The following is an 18549-nucleotide window of genomic DNA, read 5'->3' as shown; positions in this document are numbered from 1 at the left end:
AAATGTAAACCAACTTCCCTTTATTTCCATTTCCTGATCTTCGTCTTCAATGTACAAATAATCTGCTGTGCAAAATAGTTTATAAAAGACTAAAAAAAAAAAGCTTTTATTGTAAAAAAATAAAGTTTCTAGATATACAGTTACTTTGCACTATCACAAATATTGTCCAGTATTTAACATTTAAATTTAGTATCACAATACTCAAGTTATGTAAACCAATGATCCTACTGGTAAGGAAAGCCTCTACTGAGACTGAAGCTCACTAGGGATTTGTTATTTTCCTAATTTCATATCTACACCTTTACACAACTCTGAATTGCTTGGAATACACAACTTGGAATTCCACCCATGCCCTGAAATCAGGCACTGGGCCATCCCTCCTTCCATGGTCAGAAATACCACGCGAAACAGTAAATCCAGTAAATGGCAAATTCTAGTCAGTCATGGCAACACATGAGCTACACAGGGCAGGCAGAACAACAAAATTCCCCCAAAATTAGATCTGAACTCTGCTGAGGAGCAGCGCTGAGGCAGCCAACACCGGGGGCTCTGGGCACACACATCTTGGTTTCTACCAGCACGCCAGCTAAATGGCTTAAAAACTCGAGGTGATCTCTCCACCCTGCTGTCACTTGAGCATGAAAAGCCCTGAAGAAGTTTTGCTCCAGGTCCCCCAAGTCCTCACTGTTCCATTTCACTTTCATTCTGCAAGGTTTTCATGGCTAAACCCCAGAGGGTCATGCTGGAGAAGAAGGGTCCCTCGTTATTCTTGTAGGCGGCAGCTGATGGGCGGCTGCCCAGCGGGTCGGCGCAGTGACTGTTGTCCAGGCTGACCAGAGAGGAACGAATCATGGGCATCTGGTCAGGCTGTAAGGGTTCTTCTTCTGCAGCAGACACATCTACATCAGTGTAAGCATAGGTGGGGGCTGCTGGAGTTTGCTGGGGCTGAGTTTTTGGGAGTTTAGTAGAGCCCACGTTCAGTTTCTGTGGGTTGGCCGCCTCGTGGTGCGGTACCGCGGAGCGCAGCTTGCAGTAAGAATCCCCAGAGCTGTCAAATTCACCTGGATTTCCAGCTGGACGAAGGGGGAACTTAACAGACACTGGTAACAACGTGACAGACATTTCTTGGCCAAAAGAGTCAGAACTTTGAGATTTGTCCAGGTCGGAAGTTTCGGGCCCGTGGGTGAATTCATCGAGCGCGTTTGGAGCTTCGTCGGCGGCTTTGCAGTGCATCTTCTTGTGCCTCCTCAGGACAGCAGAGCGTGTGAAACACTTGTTACAAGTTTCACACGTGTAGGGCTTTTCCCCTGTATGAGTCCTCACGTGCCTACGGAGGTCACCAGAGCCTGCAAAACACTTCCCTGCAAGACAAAAGTCACAGATGAACCAGAAGCGGGTAAAACTCTTTTAATTACAGAAGACATCAAGTGATAAGACAGGGTTAGTCCCAATCATGGTGCTTTGTTTACCTAGAACAATTATTTATTCATTATTCATGTATTTATTATTCATTTATTCATTATTAATTTTTTGGATTTTCTTTAGGACTCAACAACCTGCTTCTTCTGGAGCTGATTTTATGACCCGTTTCCCCGTGCTCTGGTTTTTCTCTCTAGAGATGGGAATATCCATCAGTGGATGAAAGCTGGGAGTGCTCTCAGGTTGCATCAATACTCATGGAGGAAAAAATTTTAAAAAGAATCGATTTAAATTATCTGTCTGGAAAACCAGAACTCTGGTAAGCTTCTAATTATAATTTTTCAGTGAGAACTGCATCATAGAAAGTAGTGGTTTGTTCATTACCAAGGAATATTTTTAAAGTGCTGACAAAGTTAGCTTTTTTGTTAACTTTGAGCTAAACTAATGCAGCAGTCCATTTTTTTGTTATTTTCTAGCAAAAGAATGTAGCAAAACTGTAATTTTTTCATTGCTGTAAATATGAGGAATCAGCAAAATACTCAACTGTTTGCTAATTTTCAGATAAAATAAGCTCACTGCAAAGAAAAAAAAGCCAAAGTGTAGAACAAGCAGAACCAGAGAACATTGAATTCCAGCACCTGCTACATGATTCAGGCACCTCATATTCTTTATGATAGTACAAATAAGCTGGTACCCATTTGTAAATTTATCTCATTTTACCTAGGTTAAAGATGACTTTTTTGGGTGAAGAGATGCAGAGTAAAATATGCTATCTCAAAGCTCACTAAAATTGCAGTCTCCGTTTCTGGCATCATATTTTTCATCCTACTGCCCAGATTTCTCTTCAGAAAAGCTACTGAACAGCAAGATTACAAATTACTAGAATAATACAAATGGGTTTTTTGTGTAATTTAAATGGCTTCTTAACACTTGATATGATCATTGTGCAATTTTTGCCTTCTCAGTACAAGATGATCTGGCAAAAACAAGAAATAATCAAAAGACCACGACAAGACAAGAGGAAAGTAAGTATTTTAGTGACTGCAACACAACTTTTTGTTTGCATTTTCATATCCTCCATGTCCCTACTTCCTCCCTCTGCTGCAAGCACCTGTGATAATATCAGCTGCTTGGTTCCTCAGGACATTACAACTAAATCACACTCCAGTTAGACATTATCAAATGGAGTTACCCCTCCTCCAAGGCTGATTCCTCAGAAGAGGAATGAAATTATACCAAAATAGCAGTTAAGGGCAGAAAAGTAAGCAGCAGAATGTTAAGTAAGGTATGAGATAAGGACAGACTATGTAATTTCTGAGAACTGGGATATAAAAGGATGAATTGATCAAAGAGCCATTTTCTGATTGCCTGGAAGTATGACCTGTCTTGCAGATTTTGAAAACAGGTTTTCTCTGGTATGAAAGCATTGATCAAGTTTTGATTTTATTCCAGAGGTAGAAGCAAAGTAGCACAAGGTTGTTATCATCAATTCTATGGCTGAATGTAGTTAAAGCAAGCAGCATTCAATTGGAAAAAATAAAAAAAAATTATTTCATCAAGAGCCAAAACTTGGCAGAAAAGGACTAAGGACTATACTGAAAATAAATCAATTTTTTAAGCAGCACTATCAATACATCTCTAGCAAACACATACACATCTCCTGTTGATTCCTCTTATTCCCTTTCTCTGTTCTTCAACTGAAATTCCATTTTGAACTTCTTTACAACAGCAAAAGGAGTTCAAGACACCAAATGACAGATTAGAAAGTATGTGAGGCAGAATATTTTGGGGAAAAAACTTTCACAAGGCGATATTACAACTTAAAAATAATTTTGGCTAATTGTTATTCTGGTGAAATGGGAACTTATTATTTAAAAAGCAAAGACACAACCAAGCTGTACACAGCAAATCTTACCACATGCTGAGCAGCTGTATGGTCTCTCCCCAGTATGCCTAATTCTGTGCTTCACTAATTTTCGTTGCATGTTGAATGATTTCCCACATTCATCACAGGTGAACACTTTATCTGCTGTATGGGTCTTCTTGTGCTCCTTTAAATTACTGAAGTTACTGAATCCTGGAAAAATATGACACATACTGAGATTAAAATGCCACGTTTTAAGCAAAACACCTGAGAGGCAGAAACTTTAGTTCTTACATAGAATCATGATCCACTCCCCCTGCAGTTCCCAGCCCATGGCACTGAGTGCCACATCTAGGCTCTTTTGAAATATCTCCAGGGATGGAGAATCCACCCCTTCCCTGGGCAGCCCATTCCAATGGCTGATCACCCTCTCTGGAAAGAAATTCTTTCTCATGTCCAACCTAAACCTCCCCTGGCACAACTTGAGACCTCTTGTGCCCTCTTGTCTTGCTGAGAGTTGCCTGGGAAAAGAGCCCAACCCCCCCCTGGCTCCAACCTCCTTTCAGGGAGTTGGAGAGAGTGATGAGGTCTCCCCTGAGCCTCCTCTTCTCCAGCCTCAACACCCCCAGCTCCCTCAGCCCTTCCTCACAGGACTTGTGCTGGATCCCTTCCCAGCCTCCTTGCTCTTCTCTGGACCTGCTCCAGCACCTCAATCTCCTTCCTGAGCTGAGGGGCCCAGAACTGGACACAGGACTCAAGCTGTGGCCTCCCCAGGGCTGAGCACAGGGGCAGAATCCCTTCCCTGGACCTGCTGGCCACGCTGTTCCTGAGCCAGCCCAGGATGCCATTGGCCTTCTTGGCCACCTGGGCACACTGCTGGCTCCTGCTCAGCTTCCTGGCAATCCAGACTCCCAGCTCCCTTTCTGCCACTCTGTGCCCAGCCTGGAGCTCCCCATGGGGTTGTTGTGGCCAAAGTGCAGGACCCGGCACTTGGCCTTGTTGAACCTCATCCCGTTGGGATCAGCCCAACTCTCCAGTCTGTCCAGGTCCCTCTGCAGAGCCCTCCTGCCTTCCAGCTGATCCACACTCCCCCCAGCTTAGTGTCATCTGCAAATTTGCTGATGATGGACTCAATCCCCTCATCTAAATCATCTATAAAGATATTAAACAGCACGGGGCCCAACACTGATCCCTGGGGGACACCACAGCCACCATTTTGATGCAGCCCCGTTCAGCACCACTCTCTGGGCCCGGCCCTCCAGCCAGTTCCTAACCCAGCACAGGGTGGAATACCTCTGCCACAAATGTCACACAGATGAGGCTTTTCTCCAGAGTGAATAATAATGTGACGCTGAACATCACCAGAGGCAGCAAATCTGGAACAGAACAGGAAAACCAAATTACTGCATTTATAAGCCCCTTCTTCTCCTGAACTGAGCACCGTGTGGAAATCAACAATAATGAATGCCTGATGTCCTGACAAAAGATTAAAAATCTAAAACACAGACACCTAAATTGCATTTAAGAAAAATATTTTGAAGCTGGCAATGTCCGATTAAATTTACACTAGAAACCACCCCAAGAAATGTCTTCATTATTACTATTACTCACTTTTTTCTGCATTTGACTTAAATATGAATGCTGCTCCTAAACTAGTACATTTCCTGTCACCTGTTAGCAAAACCCAGAAATATTTAATGCTTTCCTTAATTTCACCAAGCGTCAGATACTTCATAACTTCCCTAAAACGTTACTAAAATTATATAGTGAAATAATGAGAAAAAAAATTAGGGGAAGATACAAAACTGCATGATTCATTGTGACTCACACTGATCCAAAAAACACAAAACAGTGTATCCCTAACTAAAGATGGCAATATTAAAAAAATTAAGACCATATACGAGGTAGCATATTTGTCTTAATATTGAGATTTGCCACAAGGCACCTGCAGACATTTATGTATTTTAATCCCATCAGTACACATTTAAACCCAATGTCTTTTAAATAAAATTGAGTAGTGTGCTGCCTCAGCTCCTGGCTGTTTATCCTGAAGATTAAAGAAAAGAGGAATGAGTTTTATTGGGTTACCTTTACTAGAACAATTCTACTCACCTTTTCCCACAGATCTCACAAATGTATGGCTTTTCCCCAGAATGTCGACGTAAATGTGTCTGGAGATTACCTGCCTGAAGGGACAGGAATGTGAACATTTAAATTCAGGTGGCCTGTTGTATACAGACAGAAAGACAATGATGGGAAGTATGAGACTGACTTTTGATCCCTACTTCTAAGGCAAAGCATCTGTAAACTCAACAGTTCTTACCCAGGAAGGGCAGACTGCCAGGTACTTCAAGATCAAATTGCTCATGTATGCAGTTATACATTGACAAGAACAGAGAAAATAATAAAAAAAGTAGCCTGGAATCAAATGCTAAGCAAAAAGGAAGACATGTAATTGAAAACATATAATTATCAATGAAAAGTAGACTATCTAGATTGCAGGGAAGACAACTTACTAGTAATATGCCTCATATTAGTCTCATTTCCCCTCTTCTACAAATAAAATACTGTAACATCATTATGTCTGAATTCATCCTGCCAGGAGGCTAAAAAGGGTCAACATTTTTTTAATCCATTAAATACCCAGAGCCAAGTGCTCCAAATCTCTAAATATTTACTCAGATCCAAAGAAAACAGAACAGGAAGTACTGAAATTAACAAATGGAGTTACTGGTAATTAATATTTATAACAGATCTTTCCTCTCCCAGCTCTGTAAAAATCACACAATTCTAGCAGACCAACCAGATATTAATGGGACAAAGTCATCTTACTCATTCCAACTTGATATTTTATTTTATTGTTTTAAAGCCACTGATGCTTCTGAATGACTTAATCCATTGAGAATACTATTCTCAAAGCACAGGGCAGTCTGGAAATTGTGCATAATTCCATGGTCAGTTTTCAACCTTTCCATTGTCTCTGATGGGTAACTGCCTGGTTTTACCCAAGTAAACTAAAGGAATGTTAAATCTTTTCAATCACAGGAAGAAAATTGGGGATGCAAAGATTATTGTGTCCTCCTTTGTAAGACAGCCAAAATCTGAGCAGTCAGTAATTTCTTCCAGTGCTTTTAGATCACCTCTGTAATCAAGAGCTTTCAATATACCAGAAATGAAGCACTGCAGACACACACAGAGGACAACAGAAAATAAATCAACATTTGAACTCTGAGAGAGCTTTCTTAAACTTCTTTCAAATTTTTCAGGCAAGAGTATGACTGAACCAATCAATCTTCTCTCAGGCCAAACTCTGTCCTACTGAAATCCATTCACAGAGGCATTAGGCACCTGGTTTTGAGGAAGGAAAAGACTGAACTGACTTCTCCATGGAGCAGTCTGTGCTTTGCAAAGACAAAGGATTTTATGCAGAGGTGCATTTGAGAGAAATATACAAAAGGCAGAACCTTTACTTCTATCCATGCAACAAAACAAACCATATCCCAGGCATTTGAAAATTACTCTGGATAAAGACAGAGGGTGAATTCAAAGTGCAGCAATTACCCTGAAACAGTTCCCAGAGAGGCATTTTTAGTCCAGAGTAAGAGCATTTTACAGAGAGCAGCAAGCAGATGCATTTCTTTATTACAAGCCTGTATCACTTCCCCATAATGAGAGCAAAAGCTTGCTACTAACTCTGCTGAGACAAAAGAACAGGTAAAAATCCCAGTAACTTGTACTCTTCCTAAGCCTTTAAGGTGGCATACGACCTTGGTTAAGGCATAACATGCCAAAAAAAAAAAAAAAAAAAAAAAAGTAAGAGAACTTTGTCTGGCATTTCAGTGAAAGGAAACAAAAAATGCTCAGAAGAATCCTCTTACTGATATGGTTGTATATTACTCCTCACAAATTTAAAGACAAGAGAGAGAGATGCTTGTAACCATCATGCTTTTAAGGTGAAGGAAGTAATGTATAGGGTTCCCTAAAAGAAGGAGGTAAAATATGATACCCTGGCAGCAAAGGACCACATCCCAACAGCTGTGCACTAGTTGTAAGGAAAGATGCAGCCTTGGAAGGACAAAAGGAACCTTTTTCTTCAAAAATTGAAGATGTGTATGGTAAATTGTTCCAGAGCACGAGTTGCTATGTCAGTTTTCCCTCCTTTCCACATTTTCTGTTTGCATCCCAATACATGGAGCATCAGTCACATTCTGCAGGAGCAGACATCCCCCCAGGCACTGCTTAAAAGCAGAGAACCTGAAGCCTTAAGAAAAGTGTTGCTGTCCCTCTGCCTGCAGCTGGCCAAGTTCAAGAGCCAGATCAGAGATGGTTTTTAAGCAAAAAGCAGACAGTAATCATCCTGACATCTTACTTTCTGGAACCTTACTTATTTGCAGAATTCAAAAGCATCCCTGAGATGCATCCAAGTTTCCTTTTCTGGCCAGAGGAAGAACCACAGCACAGCAGCTGAACACCACAGCTCATACTGGGGATGTGTGTTGTCCATCAAGATGCAGCTACCTGCTCCTTCAGGCAAGTGAGGGAATTGGAAAAGGAGGAGAGCTGTTTAGGAGTGTTTTAATTGAAAGGTAGAAAATTCCAGTTTTGCTGGGGTTTTTATATGGTGGTTTTTAATTAAACTGGAGCAATGCAGGAGGAGTGTGTCATACACTCTCTGTATATGACTACATCAAGCTTTTTATTCCCTCTTCCCCCACAGTAATGGTAGAGAGTACCACTCCACTTGCTAACAGTAGTGGCATTTCTTCTGCCCTAGCTCAAACCAGGACAGTACTTTTAATGGAATTTAGAGTTATTAGAAGAAAAAAAGTGGATATTTCCAAGTTCAGCCATCAAAATGAATAAAAATGTACATTATTTGCCTAATAAAGCAGACCCAGTTTTGCTCACTGGCTTGATAAGCATGATGAACCAGTACTGCTCACTGGATTTAGTGTTATATTCATATTTATTCATATATTCATTTCTAACAGGGGAGGATGCAACTGCAGCAGATTCATGGCTCAATGAAATCTCATGGGTGGACTTCAAAACTGGAGCAAGAGAAGAGCAAGCACTGGGGGATGAGCAGACAAAGACCATGTAATTCTAGTCCTCAAACCATAAGACCAAAGTTATTTAACAGTAATTATTATTTAATCAAAGTATAAGACTATGCACCTATTGTCTTCTGTATTTAGGTGCACATATTCCAGGCCAAGACAAGAAACAGATATTTTGGAAACATGAGACAACTGAGGCACCAAATGTGTAGAAATGCAAATGAATTGTTGTACCCAGAACAGTAAGCAAGCAGTGGAGGGGAAATTAAGACAGCTGAAGTCTAGGCCCTGCATGTAAGTAATAAAAAAAAATAAATCCTCTTGTGAAATTCCCTCATCATAGCAGAGTTCTGTCACTTCAGACAGACTGTGGTGTTGTTCCTCATAAAAGGAAACTGACTCAAAAAAATCTGCTTAATAATTTATGCCACACAGGAAGATGTAACTGTATTGTGAGTGCATCATTACAGAAAATTCTAACCTGAATCTTTTTTCAGACACTGTAGAAATGTTGTTCACAACTTAGCCATAAGCATAAGGGAAAAGCACATCCAAAGTGAATGCTCTCTGTATTTCAGACTTGAGACTCTGAATAGCTGAACATTCATTTGAATGCAAGATACAGAACACATCCACTGAGAACAGATCAAAGGTACAAAGCATTTTAGATATAAAACATTTAACATGTCATTTTCAAATAAGACATTTTAGTATTTTATCCCTGAAGTCAGGTCTGGTTTTGAACAAAGAAAATATCTAATCTACAGACTTCAAACCAAGTTTATTTTCAGAATCAATACACAGATGCATTTCAAGTACCATAATATAAAATATTCCCACCTGTGAGAAGTGTTTCCCACAAATGTTACATTCAAAAGGTTTCTCACCTAAAAGGAGAAGAAACAGATCATAGAACTTCTAATAGTTGCAATGAAATAAAAATGTATTAAACAGGTACACTTCCTTTTCAAACATGTAATGTGAGAGTAAAAATATAACCCAAAGGCCACTTACCCATAGATTTAAGGGGAAAATTCAAAAGGGAAGCATTTACCATTAAGCTCCTAAAGCAAACTTACTGACTTTTCCAAACAAGTAGATCAAAGAGTTTCAATATGAATGGGATTGCTTGGCTTTGTTTTCTTCTTAAATACTTTTTTTTTTTTTTTCCAGCTGAAAGGGGTACCAAACCTCCAGGAAGAACAGAACAGACAACAAGGTTGTAGAACAGCAGCAGCTATGGGAAGTGCACAGTTTTTTCCACTTCTACACACACTAAAAACCAATAAGGAATGCAGGGAAGCTGATTTGGAAGGGTTCTGTTTTCTCTGTGATCAGCACACAGGGATTCACCTCCAGCAAACAGATACCTCTGTGCAAATTCACATCCTAGGTAAGAATATCTGATCATTAACCTGAATGTTTTGCTCCAAAATTTTCAGTTTACACATATAGAACTGGTATTCCTGGATCTCCAAAAACAAATGTGCAGCTTTAGTAAATAATTAGTGCAGCCTGCTTAAGCTTTTCAAAATAATTTGACTCTCAATCTAGAATATGACTGCACAACACTCTAGCTGTCAATTTGAGACAAATACCTTTTTCTTATCACTTTCTCTCCACTACAGTATTTCATAAAGGTAATGTTTTTCTGCTGGGTAGTTGTTGGTTTCCTACCTTTTATACTGCTGATAAAATAGCTGCATCTTCTATAATTCTAAACAATACTCAAATACCACTGAATTTAGTAACAGTCTGAGTTGTAATGGTATTTTCATCAGTATAACTGTACTTCAAAAGGATATCTGGCCCACATGTAAAGGGAAGCATAATAATGTGTAAGTCCTTGTGATTTTTAATGTAGATCTTTCCAGAAGAAAAAAGAAAAAAAAAAAAGAGTTTACACTGTTTCATCTTTGTGCTGATTTAAGATCTGTCTAGAGTTTTCCATTTACTTTTTAATCATAATTTTCCTGACTTTACAGACACCTCTTGGCTACTGGTAGCCTTCTCTTTCAGCAGGTATCCTCTGCATTAATATTCTTCCTCCATCCTTGGTAGTGTTATAAGCAAAATCTACAATATCCAGGTGCTGAGGCTCCAATTTCCTTCCCTGCTGCCAAACAGAGGGGATGCTCTTTCAGCATACTTCAGGATCAAGGACAAAAAGCAATCCTCTTAGATTTTCAAGCACAGAGTAAAGATACAGTTCTGTGGCTTCTCAGCTAGCAATCTTGCAGTTATTTTGACAACTTGAGCCTAAATCTCCTTTTTCTGCTTAATGAAGAATGGAAAACTTAGAGCAGTTTGAAGAAAGCTTTTATTCAATTAAGATAAAAATTGAGAAACCAGTAACTCAACTATAAAGAGCACTGAGGCTTGATTTCATTATGGCTCTGAACTTGCAAAACACTAAAAATTCTGGTACTGACAATGCAAATATAAATGAAACCAACAGGGAGCCAGATCTGCAGCAACTGGGAAGCCTTCTGACAGCTGTAAAAGCACCAAGGTAATTTGAAATGGAAGATAAAAACCACTAGTAGCAATTTCTGCAGAAATTACCTAGGAAAAAAAAAAAAAAGATTAAACCAGCAACTTACTGTTGACACCAAGACAATTACCTCAACAGAAATTCAACCTGAAATAACCAGAGGGGGAGGGAGGGACATTGGAAGCTCCAACTTCTCAACACTTTTGCAGCCTCATTACAGATATACTGATGTGCAAAGAGGGTAATTTTTCCCCCTCATGATAAAGATAAAACAAAAAGGTTTCATTTGCAAAAACCCTTCAAATTAGGTCTTGGGAGAACAATTCTACTCCTGTATAAAACTCCAAACCCCTGGGTGTACCACACAGAATGGTACCTAATCCAAGAATGGATTCTAGCAGAAATTACTCAAGGTGCTGTAACATCCTGCAGGTGAAGTGATGCCAATTGCTTCCTAAAGCCTTTGAGTAAGCAGCCAGCAAGGTGAGGGTGATTCCTCATGCCCATATCTGGAGCCTCAGGAAGAAATTTTAACTGCTGGAAATTTAACTGCAAGGAAATTTTAACTGCTGCCTACATGTAATGGGAGGACAGATGCATAGAATCATAGAACTGGCTGGGTTGGAAGGGACCTCAGAGATCACCAAGTCCAACCCTTGACCCACCGCTGCAGTTCCCAGCCCATGGCACTGAGTGCCACATCCAGGCTCTTTTGAAATATCTCCAGGGATGGAGAGTCCACCACTTCACTTGGCAGCCCATTCCAATGTCTGATCACCCTCTCTGGAAAGAAATTCTTTCTCATGTCCAACCTAAACCTCCCCTGGCACAACTTGAGACCTCTTGTGCCCTCTTGTCTTGCTGAGAGTTGCCTGGGAAAAGAGCCCAACCCCCCCCTGGCTCCAACCTCCTTTCAGGGAGTTGGAGAGAGTGATGAGGTCTCCCCTGAGCCTCCTCTTCTCCAGCCTCAACACCCCCAGCTCCCTCAGCCCTTCCTCACAGGACTTGTGCTGGATCCCTTCCCAGCCTCCTTGCTCTTCTCTGGACCTGCTCCAGCACCTCAATCTCCTTCCTGAGCTGAGGGGCCCAGAACTGGACACAGGACTCAAGCTGTGGCCTCCCCAGGGCTGAGCACAGGGGCAGAATCCCTTCCCTGGACCTGCTGGCCACGCTGTTCCTGAGCCAGCCCAGGATGCCATTGGCCTTCTTGGCCACCTGGGCACACTGCTGGCTCCTCTTCAGCTTCCTGGCAATCCAGACTCCCAGCTCCCTTTCTGCCACTCTGTGCCCAGCCTGGAGCTCCCCATGGGGTTGTTGTGGCCAAAGTGCAGGACCCGGCACTTGGCCTTGTTGAACCTCATCCCGTTGGGATCAGCCCAACTCTCCAGTCTGTCCAGGTCCCTCTGCAGAGCCCTCCTGCCTTCCAGCTGATCCACACTTCCCCCAGCTTAGTGTCATCTGCAAATTTGCTGATGATGGACTCAATTCCTTCATCTAAATCATCAATGAAGATATTAAACAGAACCGGGCCCAACACTGATCCCTGGGGGACACCACTGGTGAGCGGCCATCAACTGGATGCAGCCCCGTTGTCCTCAGAGGTACAAAGAGGGAACAAACCAACACAAGTTAGATCATACAAAATTTCTTTTCGATCTAAAGAAAGAATCTTTTACCCCATGAGGGTGATCAAAAACTGGAGCTGGTTCCCTGAAGAGGTTGTGGAATCTCTGTCCTTGGAGATACCCAAAAAATTAACTATACAAAGTCAGGAGCAAACCAATTCAAACCAATCTGACCTGCCTTGAGCAGAGGACTGGACTAATTCTAATCTACATTATTATTTGATTCTACAACTGCCCTTAAATTCCTAACAAAAAACTTTATCCGAGAATAACTTTATCCATCTTCTCAAAGACATGGCTGGATCAAGAACAACAGAGAAGATCTGAAGGAAAGTAGCAACTGAACTACCATCAAGACAATGCTTAACCAAACATCCAGGGGACTTGACTTTTGAGCCCTTGAACTGCCTTGTGTTTTCTATCTTTTGTTGCATTCTTCTTGTTCAACACTCTGCAAGATGAGGAAACACAGAAGTGGGATCAAAACAGAGGAGTGCCAGCTGGAGAGGAGAACAGCATGAAGGCAGAGGTGCTGTTCTTGAAGAGATGACAAAGGTGAGGAGCAGGACCTACTAAAGCATGGAACATTGGCAGCTGGCTCAAGCACAGCTCAGATTGAAAAGGTTGAGGATCAAGAGTGTATGACATGCCAGTGGGACTCTGCTCCTCTTGTACTGCATCCTGCCATGAGTTCTTTCCACAGGGATGGGTTGTTGCCATTTTCCAAGTGCTCTTTTTGCACTAGTTGGGCATCCAAAAACAGCTCAACATGACACAAAAATAACAGGTAAGCAAACAGACCTCTCCAGTCCCATCCTTGCCTCAGTTTTTGCATCCTTCTTTGATGTGCTTATTATTAAACTATTACACTTTGTCCATTTAGCACACCTACAGAAAAATGTGAATGCCACATCAAGTAGCACTCAAGTCTGGATTTTATTATAAAAAACTACTGGAAGGGTGTAGTGTATGAAAAGCAGCATGAAGCTCCTGAATCCAATGTGTGGTCAGACTACAAGAGATGGACAGCAACAACCACAAAGCCCCAGCCTAGGATCACTTTTCTTACACTTTTCTTGCATAAATCTTGTTCAGATCAGACAGGGCTGTGGAATGTCAAACAAGATCTTAAGTGGATCACCAGAGCTTAAGTGGAATGGAAGCAAGTGTAAACACACAGATCTCAAATAAAAACAAATATATTAATTGTAACAGACACAAATAACTTTGCAGTGTTACTGCAGCCTTTTTCCTCTTTTCCCATGTCCTACACTTGTAAGCATAAGCTGACCATACTGTGTCTAAAGAAAAAAATAGTAATAATTTGTCTCTTTTTTCTATAAAGCTTAATACCCAGTATATTTTTGTATTACAATACATTAGAAGAGATAAACCAAACTTTGAACTTTTAGATGGTTTAGCAGACTCAGAAACAATCAGTAATTAAATCTACCACTCTCAAACACTCTGAAATAAAGTACTTCAATGGGCACCAGAACTCTTAAAATCCAGATTTCTTCCAATGATTGAGATAGCTAAGAAAGAGCAAATTCTAACAGATTTCTCATAGTTGAGGGTCTCTCTTTCATACAGATTCTCTAGCACAAGCTCACATGTTACTGACATCTCTCCCTCAGCTGGGACTTCTCTAGATGTTATCTTGTACTTGATCACTTATTTTCCTGAAATTTGTAAGATATTAAAATGCACCTTATGATGTCAGCTCAAATTGGTTAATAGATTAAAAAAAAACAAGGCAAAGAGATGATCTAGGTAACATACATGCAACTTTTCCACAAGACCAATTAAAAGAACCCCAAAATAGTAATATTAATACTGAAGTATTCAAAGATACCAAGTGAAAAGTTCAGGAAGCTAATGCAAAATGTTCATATTTTCAGGTTCTGGAAAAATCTTTCTACTAAAAACATGGAATAATCAATTCTTAATACTAAGGATCAGTTAACAAAAAAAAAGAAAATATTAGTGTCTGCTAAGAGGCATTCATATTTGCTGTCAAAGTACCAATACATGTGTAATTATTTGCAAATTGATGTTTATTTGAAAAGGTTGAGAGAGATGCATTTGTGTATTTAATATAAGGGAAAAGCAAAAATTATTCAACACCTTAATCAGGAATAATGCCATTTCAAGAACTTGGAATCAATAGTATTACTTGACTGGCTAAGGTAATTCTTAAAAACCTTTTCAAAATTTATCTAAACTTGTCGAAATGTAAAAGAACATGCTGGTTAAATCAATCAGACCAATTAGTTAATTCAAAGTAAGACTAGGCCTTGGTTTTCACTGAAATAAAATAAATTGTTAGAAATACATCTATCCTATGTTGAAAGTAACATTACTAGTGAGCTTTTAAATTAAATTAATTGAAAATCCCCATTAATTTTGCAGCCAACTTGTCTGCAAGAGCACTACTCTCTAGGTAAATGCAAAGAAAGTTGCTCACACTAGAAAAGCAGAAGTCTCATGTAACTCTGTAGTGTATTTCTACAGGTTAAAAAGAAATGAGCACCAAGGCCTAATCCCTTGTATCTTACAATATGATCACAGAGAACTGAGGCCACCTAGAATACTTGTAGTATGGTCTTTTATCCATTTACACTTTTCTTTGTTATCTGACTAGTTAGAAATGTCTCTTGTAAAGAAAATAAAAAATTATTTGAAATATCACACAGTGTTCTTAGGAAAAGAACCCTAAATACAAATAGGAAGGACAAAGCTTTCCTCCAACTCTAAGCTAAAGACTCTAAAGCTGAGCTTTAGAGACTGAGCTAAACTCAGTCTTTATTCCTGTATGACTACTCATTTCTTAGAAAAACCCCACACCAAAACCACATCCTTTTGAAAGCAGACCTTAACCACCATCTCTTAATCAATCCTCTTTAACTGGAATATTTGGTCTGCAGACCAAGTTGTAAATAACTGTACCTGTATGAGACCTTTTATGGAGCTCCAAATTGCTTGGATGTTTGAAAGCCTTCCCACATAATTCACAAGTATATTGCCTCTGTGACTGGAGAGTCTGGGATTGCCCTTCTTGTTCCAAAGGGCCTTGAGATCTTTCTATTTCAACAGTTTGTTCAAAATTCTCAGGATTCACTAAATCTTCAGCCTCTTTCTCTTCAGCAACTCGATCATTTGTCACATCCAAGGTACTTCCATTTGCAATGACTCCTGTTACTCTACTGTCATCTCTTTTAGGCTCAGGGGGCTGCTCTGCAGATTTCTGAGACCTTAGAAAATTTAATTTTTTTAGGTGTATTGCCTTTTTCAGCCTCATCTGTTTGCTGGGCTGGGTTAGCGTGCTCTCTGCATCTTGGTCTGGAGCAGCTTCGTTCACAAGAAAGTTTGATGGTAAATGCTCAGAAGTTTCCAGAATACACTCTGAGGGGTTGACAGCACAAGAATTATTATTCTCCACTGCGTTGATTTCTGTGGGTGGGTTGTAAGAAAAAGACTGTTCAGCCACTCTCTCCTGGTTGGAGCAAGCATTCTGCTTATAGAACTGCTTGCTGTAAAAGTTACGTAGCTTGTAGTAGTAATTTGGTTGTTTAAATGGAATTTCTGGGCAGCTGCCATCTAAGGAGTCTTGTGGGGGTTTCTGTCCATCACCTGAGGGTGCCTGGAGGTTGGAAGATTGTGATGGGTGGGGATGGTGGTCAACCAAGGCTTTGTTAGCTGGTGTGTCAGATGATGAGCACTCAGGCAACAGGTTTGCTCCATAGCTGTCAGTGGCACAGCTAGAACCTGCAGGCAAAGTATTCTGCAGAGAGAACACAGTATTACAGGGCATGCTGGCTGGCTGCTCTGCTGCTGTGGAAGATTTTAAAAAAGTGTGGCAAATGTTGAGCACGTTTTGCACTTGGAGACACTGCGCAATATCCAGCATGGCTTGGACATTGTCCTGGCTAAGGTCCAGGTGAGAGGTGTACATGAAGTCCAAGATCTGGCCAATCCCACCTACATTTTTAATGTCCAAGTGAAAGACATCGTTCTTCTGTCCTGAAGAATTCTGGAAAAGGGTCCTGATGATAAAATGAGGCAAATATTTAAATACGAACACAAATCATTCACAAACGCTTTTTTGCAAAGAAAAGCAAAACAAAAAAAAAAAAGTCAAACCCCTCAAACGTGCCTGGTATGAATTTAAAATTTCCACCATGGCTGGATTGCTGGTTTTTTGCAGATAAATGCCTCAAAACTGCTCAGTTACTTGTCTTATATACACGACTACATTTAAAAGAATAAATCAAAAGGAATATTTCATTTAACTTCAACGTTACATTTTTTAATGCTTCGAAATCACACCCTGTACCTCAACCAACAGCATTTCCTTCAGCTCTGTAAAAGAATTTTCTCTCACCTACCTGAAATATTGACTGAAAGCAGCTAATACATTTTTGTGTGCTTTGAAGCAGACACCTTTTACCACCAGCATGCAGTCACAGAGAAGACCCTGAATGCGCTGCTCATGAAGCTGCTGGAGAAGATGACAGCTGTGGCTAGCAACAGTGTCCATGCTAGGTAGTCACTCAAATTACCTACAATTAAATAAAATGATAGGATTAATTTTAAATATTAAACTTCCAAAGTAATTCAGAGTAAGAACAATATTTTTTTAAAGCTGCTTCAGCTCCCAAAGGAAACAGACTTCAATTTACACCTGCATTGTGAGCCCTAATGACATTTTTCTGATTGAAGATGAGCTGCAGTGTTGTTTTCCAGGAGATACACAGCAATACACGTAGGAAATACTGATTTTAATGAAGTTTTGCTTGCAAAAATGTGCTAATGGCACTGTCGATAAACTGAAGTCTGTAATGATTAAGAAAAAGCAACTTATACAACTTTTAAGAATTAGGTACTAAGGCAAAACCATTTCACACCTACAAAATCAACAGCATTTCTCAAGGAGAACCTCTGCTTCTTCAACCTCTTTCTCCACCCTCTAAACTGGAAAGGGAACACACTGTAGCAGCATTATATTAGCAGTATTTAGACATGGAACTAAATTAATTGCTGTCATTTCTAATTTAATACAAAGCAAAGCCTCTGTAACTGAACCGTTTCTTTGAACAGGATGAAGGGAAAGCAGGAAACATTCTCACACGTGTTCATACTCAATTCTATACTTTTCTTTGGAAGAAAGATGAAACTCTTCCCTTGCACACCTGTAACTAAGAAAGCAAAATCCCAAATATTAGGTCAGTGAGAAGCTCTGGTCTCCTGGTGAACACACGAAGCACAAAACCCACCTGGGGTTAAACTGGAGAAGGGGCCATCCCCATTCTCAGTTCTCATGAGCACCAAAGCTTCCACGTTTTAAATTTATTCCTACTTTAATTTATTGCTGTTTTAATTTATTCACCACCTCCTGCTGCCACTACCTTGCACCTTCCCCCTGTATATTACCACGGGTTGTTGTTTGACTGTTTCTTTGGTTTTTTTACCAGGTTTTAAATAAAGAAACCACAGATAACACCGCCTCCTGCCACCAAGCACTTCACCCACCCGTGCCCTCGGGCTCTCTCAGCCATCAGCTCCCCGTTTCCCATCCCCAAAGGCCAAGCTGCTCCCCAACAAGAGGAACATCCCCGCACCGACGGGATTTCTGCTTCCAGCCCCATTTTTGAGCCCAAATCAGCCTCGCCTGGCCCAGACTCCGGGACATGGGGACAGAGAAAGGGTTTGCCTCAGAAGATCAGACCCAGCACCGAGGGGACGACGGGTTCTGCCCCGGCAGGAAAAATCCCGGAGAGGCCGCAGGAGAGCGGAATGGGAAGGGGTTCGGTAGCGGGGTTCAGGACTCAGAACGGGCCGAGCTCCGGCCGCCACACAGCCCTGAGTGGGAGGGGAAACGCGGCCCTGGGAGAAGCGGGGAGAGCGGCCGAGAGGGAAGAAGCCATCCCAGCGCTTACCAGCTCCGGCCACCTCCCAGCTCCATCCTCGCACGGCCGCCAAGCGGCAACCCCGACCGGACTGGATCCGGACCGGACCAAACCCGACCCCACCACCCGCAGCTTCCGCTGCTTCTCCTTCCGCTTCCCCGGCGGGGCGGGGCGGAGG

General features: G+C 41.1%; 1 protein-coding gene and 1 long non-coding RNA gene across 2 annotated transcripts; one reads left to right on the top strand and one right to left on the bottom strand.

Annotated features, from left to right (window-relative positions):
* Positions 1 to 3: 3 nt before the first annotated feature.
* Positions 4 to 18533, bottom strand: ZBTB49 (zinc finger and BTB domain containing 49). The gene is made up of 8 exons (XM_071743952.1): positions 18402 to 18533; positions 16851 to 17024; positions 15412 to 16508; positions 9184 to 9230; positions 5396 to 5469; positions 4577 to 4659; positions 3335 to 3496; positions 4 to 1361 (listed from the first exon to the last, which is right to left on the bottom strand). Exons 2-8 carry the CDS (start codon positions 17000 to 17002, stop codon positions 682 to 684), a joined length of 2295 nt encoding a protein of 764 aa, XP_071600053.1. The 5' UTR covers positions 17003 to 17024; positions 18402 to 18533; the 3' UTR covers positions 4 to 681.
* Positions 1356 to 7909, top strand: LOC139796171 (uncharacterized). Its single transcript, XR_011725869.1, has 3 exons — positions 1356 to 2444; positions 5408 to 5627; positions 7678 to 7909. It is a non-coding gene; the product is annotated as an uncharacterized lncRNA (long non-coding RNA).
* Positions 18534 to 18549: the final 16 nt, after the last annotated feature.

This window comes from Heliangelus exortis, chromosome 4, assembly GCF_036169615.1.
Source record: "Heliangelus exortis chromosome 4, bHelExo1.hap1, whole genome shotgun sequence".
Taxonomy (NCBI): Eukaryota; Metazoa; Chordata; class Aves; order Apodiformes; family Trochilidae; genus Heliangelus; species Heliangelus exortis.
Note: the sequence above shows the minus strand (reverse complement) of the source record. Positions and strands in the feature narration are given on the sequence as shown.

Excerpts from the sequence above, each read along its gene's own strand:
- ZBTB49 (XM_071743952.1), bottom strand. The coding sequence starts at position 17,002 with ATGGACACTGTTGCTAGCCACAGCTGTCATCTTCTCCAGCAGCTTCAT. Across the intron at positions 9,231-15,411 it reads CCATAAAAGGTCTCATACAG|GTGAGAAACCTTTTGAATGT; the intron begins GTACAGTTATTT and ends TTCTCCTTTTAG. Across the intron at positions 3,497-4,576 it reads GTGTGACATTTGTGGCAGAG|GATTCAGTAACTTCAGTAAT; the intron begins GTATTCCACCCT and ends ATATTTTTCCAG.